Source organism: Pteropus alecto, unplaced genomic scaffold (genome assembly GCF_000325575.1).
Source record: "Pteropus alecto unplaced genomic scaffold, ASM32557v1 scaffold72, whole genome shotgun sequence".
Taxonomy (NCBI): domain Eukaryota; kingdom Metazoa; phylum Chordata; class Mammalia; order Chiroptera; family Pteropodidae; genus Pteropus; species Pteropus alecto.
In genome coordinates this window covers 7,574,799-7,594,648 of record NW_006436811.1, presented here as the reverse complement: position 1 = coordinate 7,594,648, position 19,850 = coordinate 7,574,799, and the positions used below count along the sequence as shown (strand labels likewise).

The 19,850-nt window shown below is 34.5% G+C and overlaps 1 protein-coding gene across 15 annotated transcripts in view; it reads left to right on the top strand.

Moving 5' to 3' along the window:
• KLF12 (Kruppel like factor 12) overlaps positions 1-19,850 on the top strand; it is a 371,797-nt gene that overhangs the window by 273,321 nt on the left and 78,626 nt on the right. For 13 of the 15 annotated variants that reach the window (XM_025048178.1, XM_025048177.1, XM_025048179.1 and 10 more), the window contains 2 exons: positions 3,880-4,015; positions 12,949-12,996. In XM_025048178.1, the coding sequence (XP_024903946.1) occupies positions 3,880-4,015; positions 12,949-12,996 (184 nt within the window). Of the gene's footprint in view, positions 1-3,879; positions 4,016-12,948; positions 12,997-15,767; positions 15,928-19,850 lie in introns of those variants that run through there. The other 2 variants (XM_025048183.1, XM_015590864.2) reach the window with 2 other exon arrangements.

Here is a 19,850-nt window from a genome sequence, read left to right as displayed (position 1 = left end):
TCTCATGTGAGTTGAAGAAAGGAAAACTGGAATATAGCGGGGTGACCACATACTTGGGAGGATCCACCCATATGAGCCACCTGTCAACTCTGAGCTTGGTTAGAAAAGCTTTGTTCACTGAGCAGTAATGCCAGCCTTGGCCCCTTCCAATAGAAGCCTGCCTGAGGCACAGTCAAGGAGCAAAGATGCTTCTACAGCCAAAGTACCTGTAAATACATTTGCATATTTTGGATTGAGAAGGGAATAATATATAATATAATATGTGGCTTTTATTTTCCTTTTTTGTAGCCCGTTTCAGCGTATGCTGCTAAGGCCAGGTCGCCTCCTAGGAGGAGAACAGAGAGGAGCGTGACAGGCTGACGTTAATTGTGGCAGCAGTGTGTTCACCTCATTTCCTGGAAATCTCTGGAAGGAGCCAGGAGAATAACATGCTGCATTGATTTTATATTGCTGCATAACAAATCACCCCCAAATTTAGTAGATTAAAATATTTACTCATAGATCTGTAAGCCAAAAATTTGGAATAGTTTTAGCGAGGCAGATCTCATGCCGGTCTGTTATGCTAGTCACTCACAGGGCTGCAGTCATCTAGTGGCTGGAATGTGGCTGGTCAGTCTAAAAAGGGTCATCGGGGGAAAAAAATAAAAATAAAAAAATAAAAAGGGTCATCGGTTGAGATTAGCTGCCAGCTGAGCAGCGTGTCTGTTAGGCTTTTTGGGGCTTCTTCGCATGGTGGCTAGGTTCCAAACACAGCAGGAGACATGATTTATATAAGGGTGATCTTTACAGTAACAATTTACAGTAGGCAGGTATTTGAAAGACAGTAAATAGGTTCAACTTCAGGTGTTAGAGTTCTGCAGTTATCTTCCCAGGGATTTTGTCACATGGAATGCAGCTCACACAGCGTTCCACAGTGCTTCCAACTTTGCTGGTGACTCCTCCAGCAGCAAAACTCGCTGATGAGAAACGAAATCTTAACTAGGGTAGGTGTCCCTGTTCCACGTTTAATAAAAGAGTGGAATTATGCACGTATGTAGATAAGCTAATCATCTGACCTAATCAGCAATGCAAATTTTAAAAAGTCTTCCTAATTACTTCCTCAACTTGGCTGAAAGTATGGGTAAAGAGAGTTTCTCAGCATGATGGTAGCAGATGTATTTCATAATATTGATTGAAAATATTGGAAAGAAATCCTCAATTATAATGTTCCTGAAAAGTACATCAGAAAAGATATCATATTTAACATATTTTAAACTTTCAGTGAGATATAAACATAACATAATTTGGATGATCAACTCTCATACTAGTTGTTTGGAGCCTTTTATAAGGCGGCCTTTAACTTGCAGAGTCAGATTGCTTATTGGTTAACTGCCCATATCTTCCTTGAGTTGCATGTATTATCTATGAGAGCTCTAATTGTCTTGGACAAAGTGGGACCGCCAGAATACTCCCTTTTCTTTAGCTATTTGTTAATTTAGTATCTTGGCAAAGGAGTCTCAGTGCATGATGTTTCAACAACTTTAAATGTTAAATTGTTGACATTTACAGGCATATGCAACACCACACAATATGTGGTTTGGAATCCTAGATAGATCTGTTACTCATTTTCTTGGCTGAATTTGAGTAGCTATGAACGATTGTTAAATGACTCATTTTGTAACAGCATTGCCCAAAAGAAATTATCTGTGAATTCCTGATCGAAATGGCTGTATTATCCCTGTGTCCTGTGCTCTGTGACTACTGGTTGTTCATTACCTACTGTGAGCTGCTTAATATCTTTCCTGTACATTCTCTTTAAGTTAGCTTGCGCCAGTTTCTGTGGCCTACAGCCAAGATAAATCCAAAATGATACGGTGCCTTTAGTGCCTGTGGAGTGGCTGAGTGCTTCAGCAGCTCTGTTATCCGACGCTTGTGGAACTGGTTCTTTTCTTCTCCGAAGAGTTTCTCTAACGCCCCTCTTCTAGGAAATCTTCTCCAGAGATCAGATGGAAAATAGTCTTTTTGTCCCCCCCATGTGTGGTACAAAGAAAACATTCAAAAACTCTTTCATGAAGATCGCTGTATAATTCCTGGCAGCTGAGGAAGTGAATGCTGTATTTGAGGAATTGGTGAGGGCCGAGTCACATGACAGTGAATCGTTTTATTTGAGGGCCAGAAAATATGGATAATCCAATATATTATTTAATTTCTTTGCTAGTGAATGAAACTAGAACATAGTTATGCGGTTGAAAGTCGCAAGATGCAATACCATTCGATATCCAAACTCTCAAATCTCTAGATCAGAGTTTCTCGGCCTGGCATAATTGACATTTTAGACTGATTAATTTTTTGTCATGGGAGGACTGACTGTGCTGTGTATTATAGGATGTCTAGTAATATTCTTGGCTTCTGATGCCAGTAACATCTTCCTCCCCCCATGTTGTGACAAATCAGAATGTCTCCAGACATTGCCAGATGTCTCTTGGGGGACAAATTTGCCCTTGTTTGAGGACCACTGGTTCAGGTTATTTGAGCTATTTTTTCTTTAATTTAACCAACAATTACCAGGCACTTTTGTTGTTCAAAGTATATTTTAATATGTTTACACTTTCAGGCAGAATGTATGGTATGGCAAACACACCAGTGCACCAGTTTTAACATATACAAGTTCCTTCCTAACCAAGTTTAGTTACACGTATGTCGAAACTCTCTAGGTATAGTTTTTCTATCCATATTGTAAATGTTAGGTGGACTGATAAGAAATTGTCTCTTTCTGGAGGAAAAAAAAATAGTGAAATACCAGCATTCCCCTGACGTTCTACCTAATGCATGGTGTACAGTAAGAAAAAGCAAATTTTTTTTTTGAGAAAAACCCGTGTTATCGTAACCATGATTTTAAGTGCATTTGCTTTCCTTTGCAAGCAGTGGTGGTTTTAGAAATGTTATATAGACAGGTTTAAGGAGCAGTGACCAGACGAGCTAGCTGGGGTTGATTGATTGAAGTCATGTATTTTAACAAAGCAATTGTAAGTTAGTACAGTACTTTGCATTTGGAAGGTGTGTGTATTTTGTGCTTGAGGTGAGAGCTGATGGAAATCGTAGGCAGTGGTTGCTAAAGCTGTTCATAGAGATAAGGAGGTGGAAATGAAATCTTAATTTTTAAAAATATTTGTTAACATACGAAGTGTTGACTATAATCCTCGATTTGAAAGGATCTGATGATCCTGGTCAACAGGTCAAATCATCAGGCTGTTTCTTGCTTTGGCAGGTTCACAGTGGGAGGAGAAACATATCCGAACATGCTTTTTTGAAAAATGAATTCAAAATGGAGACGAAGAGTACTTTCAGCACATATAAACACTAATTAAAATGCTATTACTTCTGTCATTTTTCTACTCTTAGATTTCCACTTTCAGCAGTAATGAACTGCAAGATGATCACTCACTGAAGTATGAAAAATACCTAGAACTTTGAGTCTTGTGAACCTTATTCTTCTTTAAGCTTTCTATGAGGGCTGTAAGCAAAAGCAGTGAGTGTCTGGGACTCTGGTAGCAGGACCAAGGAGAAGCCAGAGAGTCCAGCATTAACTCATGAGCTATCTAATCAGCTTCCGACTGCTCAAGAGCTGGTAATGTTGTGGATTTTATAGTTTCTATTCTATAATCGTACCCTGAAACTATTAAGAGCTGATGGAGGTTTCGCAAATGAGACGAACAAGAGAGAAGAGTCAGCAAATGCTCAGTACACAAAATACATCGCTTTCACTAATTCCTGGGATTTCTAGAGAATGCTTTGTGTGTGTGACACACAGAAGAGACCTTCCATGCTTGATGTTGGTCCAGGACAAGGTTAACTTTCTGCACACTAATTTTAATTCATATATATGCCTTTTTTTCCCAGCACAAATGGACCCCCGAGGCCTATCTCCCAGACAAAGTAAAAGTGACAGTGATGATGATGACCTGCCAAATGTGACCTTAGATAGCGTTAATGAAACTGGATCTACGGCCCTTTCCATAGCCAGAGCAGTACAAGAGTAAGTATCACATTCTCAGGATGAAATAAGAATTGCCAAGGTATTCAATGGATAATGGAAACAGCAGCATCTCCTGTTCCCCAGACATGTCATTCTAGCCCTGAACTGGCACATGTGCCAGCATCTTTTATTCAGCCTTCTGTTCTTGGGAGGAGATTAGGGGAAAGCCTAAAGTGTTTTACATAGTTGAACATTTGTGTTTTGATTAGAAATAAGACTTCTATGCATCTTTTTCCACTACCCTCTACCCCTTCTCCTTAACTCTGAAAAAAAAAAAAGAATTATTCTTTTTGAATGTCACTATCCATTTATCATCATCATTATTATTCATATATAACAGTCAAAAGAAATAAAATATAGCAAGTATTATTATCTTGTTTTAATAGGAAAGTACAAAATAGCCTTTTTGAAATTTTAAATATAGAAAATAATACGTTACCTCCTTGAAAAATCAGAATCATATGTAATTTTTAAAAGGATCTTTTCTCTTTCCTTTTATCTGGACCATAGGGTTAGATCTTAGCCCTTATTTATTGAAAATAGCTGTTTTTTGTATCATCGTCAATTCTGTATTTAGAATTGAACCTATGTCTCACCATCTATATTTTTTCTCTAGAATAATTTATAATATGATTTTGGAGAAGAGAAGGATTTAAATAGCCACCGTTACTGCTGACACACACATTAATTAACAGTTTACTCAAAATTATCTTACTTTCCATATATTAATTCCTTTTCCCAAATATTGACTAAGTACAGACTCTGTTCCATGCATTAAGCTTTAAAAAAAAAAATAGGAAAACATTTTAGAATTTAAAGTATATGTGTGTGTATAATACAAATAATATATCTCTGTGTAATGTGTATTATATATTTACATTACATGTATATATGTATACACACAAATATATATGATATATTAGAGGGCATCAGAATATAGTGGATCTCAAATAAAATTTGGAGTCTGACCTGGATTCAAATTTACATTCAACCTCTTGAAAGCTGTGTGATTTTAGCAAGTTATTTAACCACTGAGATGTTGCTTCATCTGTAGTAAGAAAACCAGACTACTTAGCTTACAGGACTCTTGTGGGAGTGTGGAGTAGTTACAGAGCATAAAAACCAAATCCCAAAGTGTGAGCACGTAGAAGGCTACTTAGTGGTGGAAGTAGTATTATAATTAATGATAGGAGAGTAGTGTAGAGTAGAAATATATGACCACTAGCAAATACAAATGTCACAAATATCATTACTCTAGTGGTCCAGATGAAGACACTGAGGATCAAAGAAGTTAAATGGCTTGTCCCAAGTCAGATAATAAATGAGAACAAGACAAAGTTTTGGACTTCTAACTCCAAAAGTTGAGTTTTCTCTAAGAGTGCCTGTAATGTCTATTTCCAATAAAATCTTCCACTTGAACAATTTACAAAAACATTATTTTAAATTTGTTCAAATAGCTAGTAACTTAGTTTATCCAAACCAAACGTTAACTTGAACCAAGATAGAGATTGAATCAAAGAGGGTGCTGAAATTGTATTTAAAGTGGTTACATGCCAAGTGACCTCGTGGCTGGTTCAGTGATCGCCACAGTGATCATGGATTTGTGTGAGCTAAAGCTTAAGGTCAAGGACTCCATGTTCTCTGTAAAATTAGGCTAAATAATGATAAGTTTCAATTCTGAAATGAATAATAAGTTTCATAGACATTTTAATCACATTGTTTTCCTACGTCATATACATAGTGTTTGTATGTATATGTGTTTATAGATATGTGTGTTTCTTAATTCAAACTTTCAAGTTTGGAACTGTGATTTCTAAAATCTAAATTCTGCTCACTCCATTTGGGGCTTATATAGCAAGTAATGGTATTAACTTCTTAAACGTAACCATGTTTTGTGCTTTTAGTATTTTGTGTTTATAATAGTATATATTAATGTGAAACTTTTAATAACAGCCTCAGAAACCGAAGCTTCATTTTCAGCATAACCTCTCTGATTTACTCTGTGAAAACATTTTCAAGCCACAATATTTTCTATAACTGTGCGTATGCCTGCCTTTATTACTATTGCAAAAGTTGTATGGGTGCCTAGGGAAATGCCAGATTCATTATTCATGTAAGTGTTTTCATTAAACGATTAGTAAGGAATACTGAGCTGTCACCTGGGAAGCCCTAGAATGCCAGGACCCATGAATAGTTAATTAACCATCATTCAAGACAGAGTATGCGTGTGTAAACACTGGGAAGTGCAAAGATACTGTTAGATGAAGCAAAAAGAATGTTTATATTTAAAGAATATACCTATAATTAAGAGACTTCTTTTTTTATAATTAAGAGACTCAATTATAGGTATATTTCAAAATTTACAATAAGATATTGAGAAAATTTTATGCTTGGACAAATAAATGTATAATCCTTGTTAGAGAATTAAAAAATAAAAACTGTGCCTAGGTTTACCCAAAGTTAACTTTCAGTGTATGCAATTGTAAACGTGTCTTTCTGCTCTTCTCCTATTCTTTAATTTAATGCATATCTTTGTTTCATTATTAATTTCTCTTCTTCTCTATGCCTTTGGATCTTGATGTCATCTATTAACTCACAAGCTGTCAAGCAAACTTAAAAAAACATTCTAGTATACTGTGATCAGTAAAATAATGCATTAAATAGTAAAAGGATAAAACATTAGCTTGGCATGGTCAAGATGAGAGGATTTCAAAAGACATCTGCGGATCTACCTCCTGCCCTTGCAGAACTTCCCTAAGAGCTTGAGAAGAATGTTTGCAGGTAGAGAGGTGACGAAATCGAAGGCTTAATATGTACAGTAGAAGTAGCACATTTTAAAAGACCTGGGCCACCAGTTCACTTCTGTCTTTTCAATTAAAGACAAAAGAAGCCATGGTTTAGGAAGATGTTGAAGGCTGGCCTCTTACGTCATTGGCCACCAGTAGAGTGTCAAAGAAGAGAAGGCGGAAGATGAGAAAGGAGGATATTAAGGAAGACTGACGCTAGAGAGGAAGGAAAGTGCCTTGTCCCAGGCCAGCTCTTAAAACAAGGCGCTTGCCCATAGGGTAAATATCTCCAACTGCAGATCCTTTCTCATTCAGGTTCATAGTCTTGCCTCAGGCAATAATCATTATAGTTTGAATTTTTAATTTGGTATTTACTTTATTGACATATTTATGTAGTAGCTTAAAACTTAATATGCTAATAAATATTTTTCCTAAATGTCTGATGTTGTGCTGGTTTTTAAAATGGACTTTTATTAAATCTTCAGTTTAAGACACGTTCCCTTTGATTTGAAATGCAGAAGTTGTCAAAATTGCATCCCCTCCCACAACAAATGCACACATATTCCTGTCTTTAAATAAAAAAGAACATTGCTTGGTGGCTAGAGCAGCAACCTGAGGTCATCTCGATTTATATAATGTGGCTACTGAACTGTGTTTGGCTGATCATTTCAACCATATTCATTGATTCACTTGAATCCCATTTATCAGCTCAGCATCAGCAAATTCAGACAAATTAGAACTGGCCACACAGAGAGGCCCACAGACAGGCTCTACCTTTTCCTTAATTCAGTTGTAGCGATACTGTCTAAGTCAGAAACCATGTATTCAGTCATTCTGACAAAGCCAACTTCCAGCAATTCATAGAACATCTGTTTTCTTTTGGTCCATTGTGTTTTTTTACCCCCAATGGTAAAATAGGGTCATTACCCATAACAACTTGACAAACATAATTATGAAATAAGTGTTTAGAAAAAGAGAGGTACAGGCATATGATTAGGGCAAATTATTATCATTAACTCTAACCCTAGGCAAAACAATGATATTTTTAAATAGGTAAGGTCTGGCTTTGTCATCTAGAGCCTCTAATTTCTATACCCCCCTTTTTTTCTCTGATTCCAAACATTCATAATCCTCATTTGTTAGTGTGAATAGAATAATCACTTCCTTCAAGTTAAAGTGTAAATGAATCATAATATCTGAAAGAGGGCCCTCCTTAGAGAAATTTCTATTTAACCAGGAACAAACCTTAAACTAAAAAAAAATAATAATAATAAGGATCTATATGTAATACTTTCAGTAAGAGTGAAGTGGGAAAGGTTAGAATGGAGGGCGGGGAATGCAGAAGATGTTAGGAGATATACCTGTGTTTCTCAGTGTCCTTTCAGAATTGGTGAGAGCATGTTACTGTTTAACTCATACCATACTGAGTAGTCTACCGTCTGATTTCGATTATAGCTCTCAGAGGGGAACAAAAGCAACATAAAGTAGTAGAGTCACTTTTTGCTTTGACTACCATCGCTGATATTTGCACCTATTAAAGGGACATCTTTAAATGGTTCATTGTCAATTACATTTAACCTCCGCCTGTTTTTATTACAGTTGACCCTTGAACAACGTGGATTTGAACTGCTCGGGTTCACTTATATGTAGATTTTTTTCAAGAAATACTATACATGTATTTTCTCTTTATGATTTTCTTATTAATAGTTTCTTTTTTTCCAGCTTACTTTATTGTAGGAATACAGTTTATAATACATATTGCATACAAAACATGATAATTGACTTTATACTATCGGTAAGGCTTCTGGTCAGCAGTAGGCTATTAGTAGTTAAGTTTTTGGGGAGTCAGAATTTATACACGGATTTTCAAGTGCACAGGGGTCAGTGCCTCTAATCCTTGCGTTGTTCAAGGGTCAGCTGTATATGACTTATGTGCAGTGGCTCTCTTAGAGAAAAACAATATGAATTTCTGGAAATAAAGAGTATTATCTTTTGTAAACTCTCACTTTAAATGCTTTGAAAAAACAGATATGGTTGCAAGTTAAGATATGCCATTGTTTCCTTCAAACTTTGTTGCTAGTTTAGATATCATGGTTCTTATTTTAGAAAATTGCATTTAATGATCAAAGAAGGTCAGAAATCTTGTGGTGGGTGGGTGTTGCTTTTTTTCCTTTATTTTTCTCGTTCTAAACTTGGCCACTCATCCTGTTTCTCTGTTTCCTCATGTGTAATTGTGTTAATGTCTTCTAAGTTACAGTAGAGAACACTGCTAGAGATGAAGAAAGAGGAAGCAAAAGAACTGTTACTCAGAGCCTACTTTGGGGCAGATCTATGAAAACTCATATCGTTTTCATTTAATTAACCCTGTGATCCTGTTTTTATCCAAAAGATAAAGGAATGGTGGCTCAGGTTTACTCTGTCCCCGGAGCTGGTAATTGACAGAGCTCATATTCAAATCCAAGTTTGTCACTCTATAAACTCCTATTCCTTTATGAAGGTTGTTCCTGTTTTTATGCTGTGGCTTTAAAATCTCCAAACCATAATAACTATCTAAAACAAGCAAAGCTTTTTGATTCTGAAAAGTAAGAATACAACTTTTATAAAATAATTTCAGAAATTTTTATTTTTAATCTCGTTGTTACTTTAAATATAATCTGATTTAAGAGGAAATAATTCTTTCAAATGCCTTCTTAGAAAAAAAAATTTAAGAGGTATTTCACTTCTATAAATCACAACAGATTAAACCCAACTGAGTTGGCATTTTAAATATAAGCCTATTTTAAATTTAAAGAAACACTGCAAATATTATTTTTTATAAATTATATCAAGCACTTTAAACATAATGTGAGAGTGTTAAACATTAATTCTTAATTCAGAATAATGACATTTATAGAATACATCCTGGTGTTGGCCAGTATGAAGTTTAATATTTTATGTAAGCTTAACCTTTAATCCTTCCTAAAAATGAATGATAATGATGCAACTTTAAAAGGTTAAGCAAGTCTTCTATGTGATACTCCAGATAACTTTTTCAAATACAAAATATTTATACCAGCAGGGAAGTTATAAAAACTTACATAATTTATACTGAAGGGCTTGATTAAACAGATGCCTGTTTACAGATAGATGCAGTTCATCCCAGAAAACTATGCACATACACAGAAACACTTAACTGAATACAGGTGCCGCTGTTTTACAGTTACATAGCAAACTGCAGGTTTATATTGAAATGTGAGGAAATAAAAAGCACATATCAGTATAAACGTATGTGTTAACATTCCCAAAGCCAAAAAAATGAGCATACCTTTTAGAATTGCTGTCAGTTTTTAAAAGGAAAAGTTCGTCGAATAGTTGAAATGATACTCTATCATAGTATTTTGTACCCCTAACTGAAATGTCTGAGAGTATTTGGGTCATGTCTCTTCCCTTATCTGCTGATGAGAATAAACCAAACAGAGTTGATTTTGCCCAGAGAAGACACCAGAGAGCTCAGTATGTCATGATTTCAGCTTTTGCTCCTAGATCCTTCCCAGATTCGTGTTTCATTAAAATAAGCTATATCTTTCTTTATTAACCCTAACATGTTTGAGACACCTTCAGATATCCACTTCCTGTCTTAAGCAGAGAAACACCCTTGATTCAGACCTTTAGATGGAAGTCTAGCTCTCTTATAATGACTGTCATGGCTGATATGGGTAAATTTAAGAGACTTCACTCTCTTGCCAGGGAATATAAATACTTTTAGGTTGCTCTTCTTTTGAAGGAAGTCAGAAAAAGCTACTAATACTGCAAATGAATACAAATAAAGCCTAAAGTGTATGCTTAGCCTTCATCAGCCCCAAAGTCTTCCAAGACTAAAATAAAATTAAAAACACTATCTCTGGGTAGTCAGTAGCAAGATGGAGACTGTATACCCACACACAGTCCCTTCTATCTGCCTTGGTGGAGAGTTTTTGTCCTTTTTCAGATTAAAAAAAGTTTGGCCAATAATTTGAGATTATGTTTAAAAATTTTTTAAGTACTAGTAATTTCTTAGATAACTTTGAATATAATGATATTTCTTGTGGTCATATAATACACTTCAAACTGGTTAGAGATATTTGGTTTCAGTTGCTTGATATTCTTCTCCATGCGAGATCTTTTTCTTGCTATATGTTCTACCTATAATCACCTCACAAACTTATGTACACAATTTATATTTCTCATATATTTATTCTTAATGAGTGTTAACTAGTGAGTGTAGGTAGTCATTTCTCATACATTTTTGATGTGTGTTGACATAGATACTACGTGATAATGTTGAAATATTAATGTTTTGCTACAAGTTCCCAGAAGTATTCATCACTATTTCATTTGTTAATATAATCAGAGAGAGTACACATGATTTAAAAAAAAAAAACATAGTGTAATATAGTTGAAATTAACTCAGTTCACAAGGATATAAGCTCTTATTTTCAGTCAGGTGCTCTAGACACTCTTTTTATTACTCTTTGAGTTATAGCCATTGTGCCGATTTTCCTTTATTTTAGAGCACTTTACCGTACACCTGAATCTCACTGAATACATTTACTTACATGCATCAAGTGGAAGTACAAAATTGAAGAATACATTTTCTTGGAGAACCTGCTGCTATCAGTAAAATCTGATTTAGATAGAAAAAAAATAGCTTGGATAGCATGAATCTTATCAGATTGACGTTTTATCATGATATTTTGCCATCTGCTTTCACAATCACATAGCTGAGGGTCACCACCCAGTTGAAATCTAATACATCATTCATTCATTGTGGCTTATCCTAAAAATTAAATCCCAAATTATGTGCAGTTAGTATAGTAAAAATGCCAGTAAATTTTGAGAATATTTCTGATTAATCTGCAAAATTATTAGTATGGGAGAAAATTCTAAACTTTAAATTATAAAATAAAATTCTGCTACACTTTAGTTTTAAAATTATCTGATATATCATCAGTGTTATTTTATCTCTACTTATGGGAAAGCATATCTACTATATAAAAAGTGAACCTTTAACTTAATTTTAAAGTAATTATATCTTCTTGGCTAAATGGTCGTTTTATCAATGCAATTTTAAATATTAGACTAAATCGAATAATATTTCTGGATAGAAATATGTATCTTTTTAAATAATTTGAATAAAATCAGTTCTGTCTACCTATTTACCTACCTACCTTTCTACCCATCTGCCTGTCATTCTAAATATTGGTTTGAAGTTACTTTTAGCTGCATGTAACAATAAATCTTACTAGAGAGCTCAAACATATAATAATTTTTCTAGTATAACGAAGTCTAGCATAGACAGGGCAGGCTGGCGGAGGTGCTCAGAATGTTCCTAAGGTGTTTTTTCTCTTTCTGTTTTGTTGTGCTTCACTTGTGGCTTTCTTTCCAATAGTTTATGAAGTTTGCTGCTGCATCTTCAAGTATCCTGCCCTTATTCAAGTCAGAAGGAAAAGGATAGAAGGAGAACACACTAACTAACCAGAGGAACATACCAGTCAACTGTGTCACTTTTAGAAAGCTTTCCCAGGAACCGTACTCTGACATCTGCTCAGATCTTATTGGCCAGAATTGGTTTTTATGGTCCCAATTATTGGAAATGGCTAAGGAAAAGAAAAATATAGACAAGAACTGAGTCAGTTAAACAATAATATCTGCCACAAAGTTTAAAGTTTAACTTCATATTTAAATATAGGTGTATATGGTACCTCCCCAAAATCCAATACCAAGGTTTTTTTTTTAAATCAGTCATCTATTGCCACTTTAATGCTGTATAGACAGCCCTTTCAAAAATCAGTGGCAGATCATCATAAAACATTTACTTCTCTTCCATGCATCAGCTGAGGCAGGGAGCATTTAGCCAGGAGGTGGTAAAATACAGATCCGATTCCAACGTGGGAAGCCCGAGTCTCTGACCAAAACTTGTGCTCTAGCTCACTCCCCAAAATCCAATACCAAGGTTTTTTTTTTTAAATCAGTCATCTATTGCCACTTTAATGCTGTATAGACAGCCCTTTCAAAAATCAGTGGCAGATCATCATAAAACATTTACTTCTCTTCCATGCATCAGCTGAGGCAGGTCTGCAGGTTGTTGGGGCAGTACTGTTCACGTCTCTCATTTTCTAAACCCAACAGACAACCCAGGGCAAGTATTTCTCATGACAATGGCTGGAGCACAAAAAGGTAAGCCCAGTTTGTACAAACACATTTTAAATCTTTGCTTGTATCAATCTTCTGCCAATATCTCATTGGTCGAAGCAAGTCATGTGACCAAACCCCGTATCAGTGGGGTAGGGAGATATATTCTTCTCATGGTGGTGGGGAGCTTCAGGAGAGTTATGACTAATATACTGTGTTGGAAAAGAAAGGCTGTTTTTGTTTTTTTGTTTTGTTTTGTTTTGTTTTGTAGAAGCAATTGAAGTTAACTAATTTATCTACTTTTAAAATCTAATTTCCTAAGTTTTAGATTTTATTCATGTTCTCATAAAATTTCTAGATGGATATCATAAATTCTTTTCCCTAAATTCACTTAATGATGTATTTTTTTTTTCAAGTCAGTAATATAACTAGTACATTTACTGTGTCTTGGTATTTGAGTTTCAGAGTGCAAATCTTTTTCTCCAGGGTTATACTCTAAGAAATGTTTTATTTCACCAAGTGTTTTTGTATTTCTAAAATACAGAGCCAGACAGGAAGCCAATTCCAGCTAAATAAGCAGAATCTTTGAAATATAGTTATATGTAGTCTCTAAACTTAAATTAACATTGATTAATCTCTTACAGTGCACAAAAACAACAAAAAATAACATCAGCTATTGTGTCCTTCCCCCACAATTTCTGAAATTATGTAGCTATGGGCTACAATAGTGACAAAACACAAATAAAACATAAAATTGAAGCTATGATGCAGATGATTGAAAAAATCTTTTAGCTAAAATTTCATGACATTTTAACAAAAAAGTGTTTTGTTCTTCACTTCTGCAACCATTCTCTGTTTTGTTTTGTATATGTAAGCACTATTACAAATGAAAGAAAATGTGAAATTGATAAGTTTCCATTTTCTAATGCAAATACAGAACTTACTTTAAATTGCACATTTAGTGAAACTTTAATATATGATAGGAAACTGCAAAGAAGAAAATTGACTAGAAAAAATAAATGACTTTTTAAATCAAGAGATTAAAATATCTTCCTGTCATTTTGTATTGGATAGATTAGATTGTGAGGTAAAAATATTAATTTTCACTACAGCTTTTTTATGAGACTTATTATCCAAAAAAAAGTCAGAAGACCAGTAAAGGTTAACAATGTGAGACTATCCAGCAAAATTAGAAATTATTCAAGAAAACAAACAAAACCGTTATTGATTTGAAAGCACGTAATCTCTTTACATACTAAAATCAACCCTGTAATTTAAAATGTATTTATAGCTTTGGCTTTTTACGCTTATACTTTTACCCAAGTTTCCAGGTTGACAGCTGCTTTGAAACAAATGTGGGGTTTCTTAAATTTTGCCATATATATCTTTAAAAGATCAAGATTATACTAGTGTTTGCAAAGGGATTGCATGGTAAATTATTAGTAATAAAAATGAGTAACAGGTTGGTCATGTGCCCCCAAAAATCAAGAAGAATATATCGGAAGTTGTCGAAGGGGTTCAGACACAAGTACCTCTGGGCTTGAGCCAGGGCACCAGTGGTGGCTTTTGAAGAAGTATCAGTAACAGTAACCCTAGGTACTGTATTAAAAATGTAGAGCATTGCAATTATCCATGTATTCTTTTTACATATCTCACGGTGTTCCTTAATATAGTAAAGATCGTACTATCTCATTTTTCATATGAGAAAAATAAGACTTGTGAAAGTTAAGTGTCTTAGCTGGCATCATAGAACTAATAAAGAGTGATGGTAATGGTTCCCAATTAGATGTAATTTTCCACTCCATGTTAAAAGTGCTCTTTCCTGCATTTTGTCTTGAAGGGGAAAGGCATATGATTTATATTTTAAAGAAATAATTGATTGTTCTAGTAATAACTAGAATCTAAAAGATAAGATGGAGGAAGAAGGAAGGGCCATGCCTTTGAACTGAATAATGTAATTGAGAAGAGTAGGTGGAAGAGTTTGGTATAAAGGTAAAAGAGCCAAGTGGAGTTGTCTTAGTGGTATCGGATCTAGAACTGGATCTGATTAGAGAGGACTGGAAATACAGAAAGGGAATCATTGGCATAAAAGCAGTTATCAAGGTTTATTTATATTTTCGAGGTATTATTTATATATAATAAGATACACTTATTTTAAGAGTACAGTTCAAAGGGTGTAGCAATTGTGTATCTCATGTAACTGCTACCCAAATCAAGATACAGAACATTTCCATCACCCAGAAAGTTGCCTCGTGTTCCCCAGCCCACCCTCCCACCCCAGTAAATTCACTGCCTTCTCCCAACCCACAACTAACCACTTTCTGGTCTCTCTCACCAGGAATTAGTTCTGGTCCTTCATTTATAGACTCATATACTATATATTATTTTGTTTCAGTCTTCTTTCTCTTTACGTGATAGTTTTGAGATTCTCTGCATGTTATTGCATTGGCTAAGTAATATTGCACTTTGTGGACATAACATAATTTATCCATTCACCTCTTGATGAACATTTGGGCTCTTTCTAATTTGGGGCTGTTATAATAAGACTGTATGAGTATGCATGTGCAACTCTTCCATGGACATGCTTTCATTGGTCTTAGGTATATACCTAGGAGAGAGGAATTGCTGGGTGAAAGGTAAATGGATTCTTATCTTTATAGGAAACTACCAAACAGCTTTCGAAGTAGTTGTATCCTTTTTCATTCCCACCAGCAGTGTACAGGAGTAGCAATCGCTGCGTCTCCAGCTGCCTTTGGTATCCATTGTCTTTTTATTTTTTTTAAGGCATTCTGATGATTGTTTAATCTTTAAAATAGGATTTATTCAGTCTTGACAGTGAAGAACACGATGCCAAGGACCCAGTTTTGGAGAAAGACATGCGGTAAGGAGGCAGATGAAGGAAGAACAGTTCATCCGCGGGACAGAGTGGCTAAGAGGCATCAAGAAAATAGGGAGGCGTGATTTTCAACCAGGTTCTGACCCTCTGAGATTACAGGGGAGTGAAAAATGAGAAGTCTATGTAATTTAGCAAAAAATGAACCGTAGACAATACAGATTTAGTTGAGTCGTAAAAATGACGTGTAAGCCTGGATGCAGCAGGTTAAAAGGAAGGAATCGTGAGCGCTGAAGGAATAGGAACCTACAGTTTTGCAGAAGCAAATAAAATTTCTAGATGGAATGTGGTTGGGAGAAAGCTGAGAAAAATAAGATGACAACAGCGTGGAATGGTCATTTGTATGGACTAGAGATCCATCTACCCATAGTGAAAAGAATGTTTGAGATAGTTATTCAAATAATTGTGTTTGAGAAGCACTTTAATTACATCTTTGTGTGTATTTGTGTCTATATATAGACACACAAAGTGAACTTATTTATTTGATAATTACCTGGACTAATCAATGTAGGTAGTAATTATAAATTGTTATTCAAAATATACTTATTAAAGGCCCAGTATATGCCAGAAACATTTTTATCTTTTCCTCTCCATTTTCATTCTAGGTACATGTTTGTCTTCTTAGCTGCATGAACTTTGAAATTCTCCTTCCTTCCTCTGATCTCTTAACTTCAAACATGAATAAGTATTTGTAAACTTTAAACCGAGTATCTAGGTTTGGTCTTGATTCATTCTAGTGAGAAAATAAAGGGCTTCTCTTTTAGTAGCAGCTTTCATTTTCTAGCTCTATAATGTTTTATAACTCTCTAACCTTCCCAACTCTTATCGATTAGAGATACTAGAGTCCCTCAAGTACTTTTCAGATTTCTATGCTTGTAGAGTGCCCCAAAACTAGAGTTACTTCTTTGTATTGCATAGAACTAAGGTCATAAAATCAAAGTTGCCGATAAACTTTACAGATTCATCCAGATCCTGCTACCAGATCACTTTGAGTGACTGCGTTGTTCTACATAATGACATGACAAACATCAGAAGAGAATTACTTTATTCTTATACCTAATTCATTCAGTGCTTATTCAGTGTTTGCCATATGTCAGACACCATGCTGTGCTTTGAGAAAGAGACAAGTAGAGAATATCATCTTTAACATGCTAAGAACGATTTCATTTTCTGTCCATTATGATATCTAGGATATTTGTATTCAAAGAAGATTTCTAGTGAATTAAGTTTTCCATCGCAGTAATTTGTGTCATCACACACATTTATTGAGCATTGAATATATGCCAAGAAGTCACAAATCATTGTGGTAGGTCTGCATAGGTCAGACAGAACCATCTTTATCACAGGGAAAAAAAGATTCAAGATTGTCTCAGATGTCTTTTTACTTTGAGGATTGAAGAGGAGAGCATCAATACTTTTTTTTTTTTTTTAGCAAATCTGATGCTTGTAAAACCCAGATATTGTTGATTTGGAAACCAGTTATAAAGAAATAGAGCAGAGCAGTAATAACCTGGTTCTGGCTAGAAGACAGAGAATACAAAGGTATGTATTGTGCAGTGCAGGGCACAGATAAAGTAGATAAATTATCTATTAGATTATATAATAAAACAGATTACATAAATGTATCTAATAAATTTTTTTTAACCTAATGATTTCTTAATTTTGTGGGCTAGTTATGAAGAAGGTAAACCCTGCATAGGACAGGTTAATCTAAACATTCCTTCATGACCCTTACACACTCCACTTATAAAATCCTTTAAGAAGAATATTGAGACATGAAGTATGCAAGTCAGAATGGTACACTAATGGCTTAGAAGAGGTAAAGTTTTGAAATTACTTTATCAGGAGCAAAAAGATAACTTAAGGATAGTTTCAAAGTTATGTTTAAATAAATTAAACCTTACCAGACAATAAGAAGGGTTTGACTGTTTCCACTGGTATAAATATAGAGAAAGAGGACTCCACATGAAACCATTGTGTATTTTCTTTACTAAAGAAAAAGTACATGTAACTTTGTACTTGGAATTTTTTAAAGGCTATTCCCATGTATGACAAAAATCGCATTTTTAAAGGTGGCTTGAGAAGCAGATTCCGCTCCCTCACTGTCAGGCAGTGGATCTAGAACATGTTGCCTAAATTCTGTGAACGTTTATTTTTTCCAAGCATAAAAGAAGAGGTTAGGACTAAATTATATCTCAGATTCTATTTAGGTCTATTATGTACAAAGCCAGTGACTTATTAACATACTTGGAAGGCCTGAGCTCTCCTCAGTAAATATAACTTCTGGTAACCATCCAGTATCTTTTGCCATTTAATCATGCGATTCCAAGTTTGTGTTTCTACTCTGTTATGATGCACAATAACTATGTTTAGAATGATAGCTTCACCTTAAGTAGGGGAGTATGTATATTGTGGTTTAGCACAGTTTGATCCACATTTATATATTTGTTCTTTATTAATTACTTCAAGCAATCAAGTGTTTGGAATTTAAGAGTTTTAGAAATAAAACTTAAATAAGATTTAATTTAATGATAGTAGATAACTTATAAGAGATACAATAAAAAGTGTCAAGAACTTTACATGTGAAAAATATTAATTATGAGGACAGTGGATGTTAAGGAAAAGAGTCCTAATCCAGGATATTTATTCTTGTCAAGGCTCCAAGCTTATTAACTGTTATTGTGGGCTAACAAAAAGAATTTGCCAACTGTAAACTCTGAGAATAAGAAGATACCATTGGTGTCAGAAAAGTTGCTTTTAATGATGCTTTTCAAAATATCCTAGATTTTAAGCGTTTACTGTTCATTTTAATGAATTTTAATTATTTTTAAAATTGTAGTTATAACGCAGTTACATATAAGTGAGTTGCCTACTGACATTTTTACAAATTTAGAGCCTATAAATATGTTAATCTGTTCTACCATATTATTTTATTTGGGGGCAGATTATAAAATAAATCTCCTACTATCTTTCTTCATATGTTTAAAATTCCCGTAAACGTAATTCTTGAGGTGGTGAACGCAAGAACTTGGCAGAGTGCCTGTAATACAGTAAAACCTCAGTGAATGTTAGTTGTTGCTGCTTCCTGTGATCGTTTTTTATTATATATAAAAGTTGTCACTTTGCACTAGTTCTTTCAAATTCGTATCTACAGATGTCCACTTGCATAAAATTGCACAGCTGAGTACATTACTAAAGCACACATGTGCCAGACTCAATTAAACATCAGGCCAAGTCAGGCACATGTGTTCAGCATGTGTCCTCACTATGGTTTAGCTGTCACTTGTTTAATAACGAGTGAACGTTTAGCATGTGTGGCCAAGGTAACATATTAGAAACCATTTTTATTTCTCATTTTCTAAATTTAATAATAAAATAAACAATATACGCTTTCATTAGAAATTTTTATTAATTAACTTTAAAAAATTTTTACATTACTCTTTTTCAGGCTTCTGGGACGTTGTTTTATTATTAAGGTTTGACACATACGTCATTACGTATGTAGATCCTAAGCGTACAGCAGAATATATTCACGATCATGATACAGAATATTTTGAATACCTCAAATGATTCTATATTCTCTTCCATGCAGTAATAATCTAGATTATTATTTGTCCACCCAGAGGTCATCCAAATTATTCTAATGGAAGAGGATTCTGAGATCACAGGATGGCCTGTTGAACACTCTGACCATCTATAACTATGAATTTCAGTAGATGCAGATTTTTTTATACTCTCTAATTGAAACGAATTGCAAGCTAATTTGGATGCTGCCATTGATATTAAAAAACTCAGATTTTAGTATTTATCAAAATACATTATTTTTATATTCACTTCATAATAATTATTATAAAGACTTTCATAAAATAAACTTTGTATAACTAAGTATTATTGCCTTTATCTCTTATACTTTGGGATTCTGTGTACAATTTCATTGTAAACAGGCTTCTGGAGTTAGTAGTTTTTACCTAAGGAATGGGTACACATTGGTGTGTTAGGACTCACT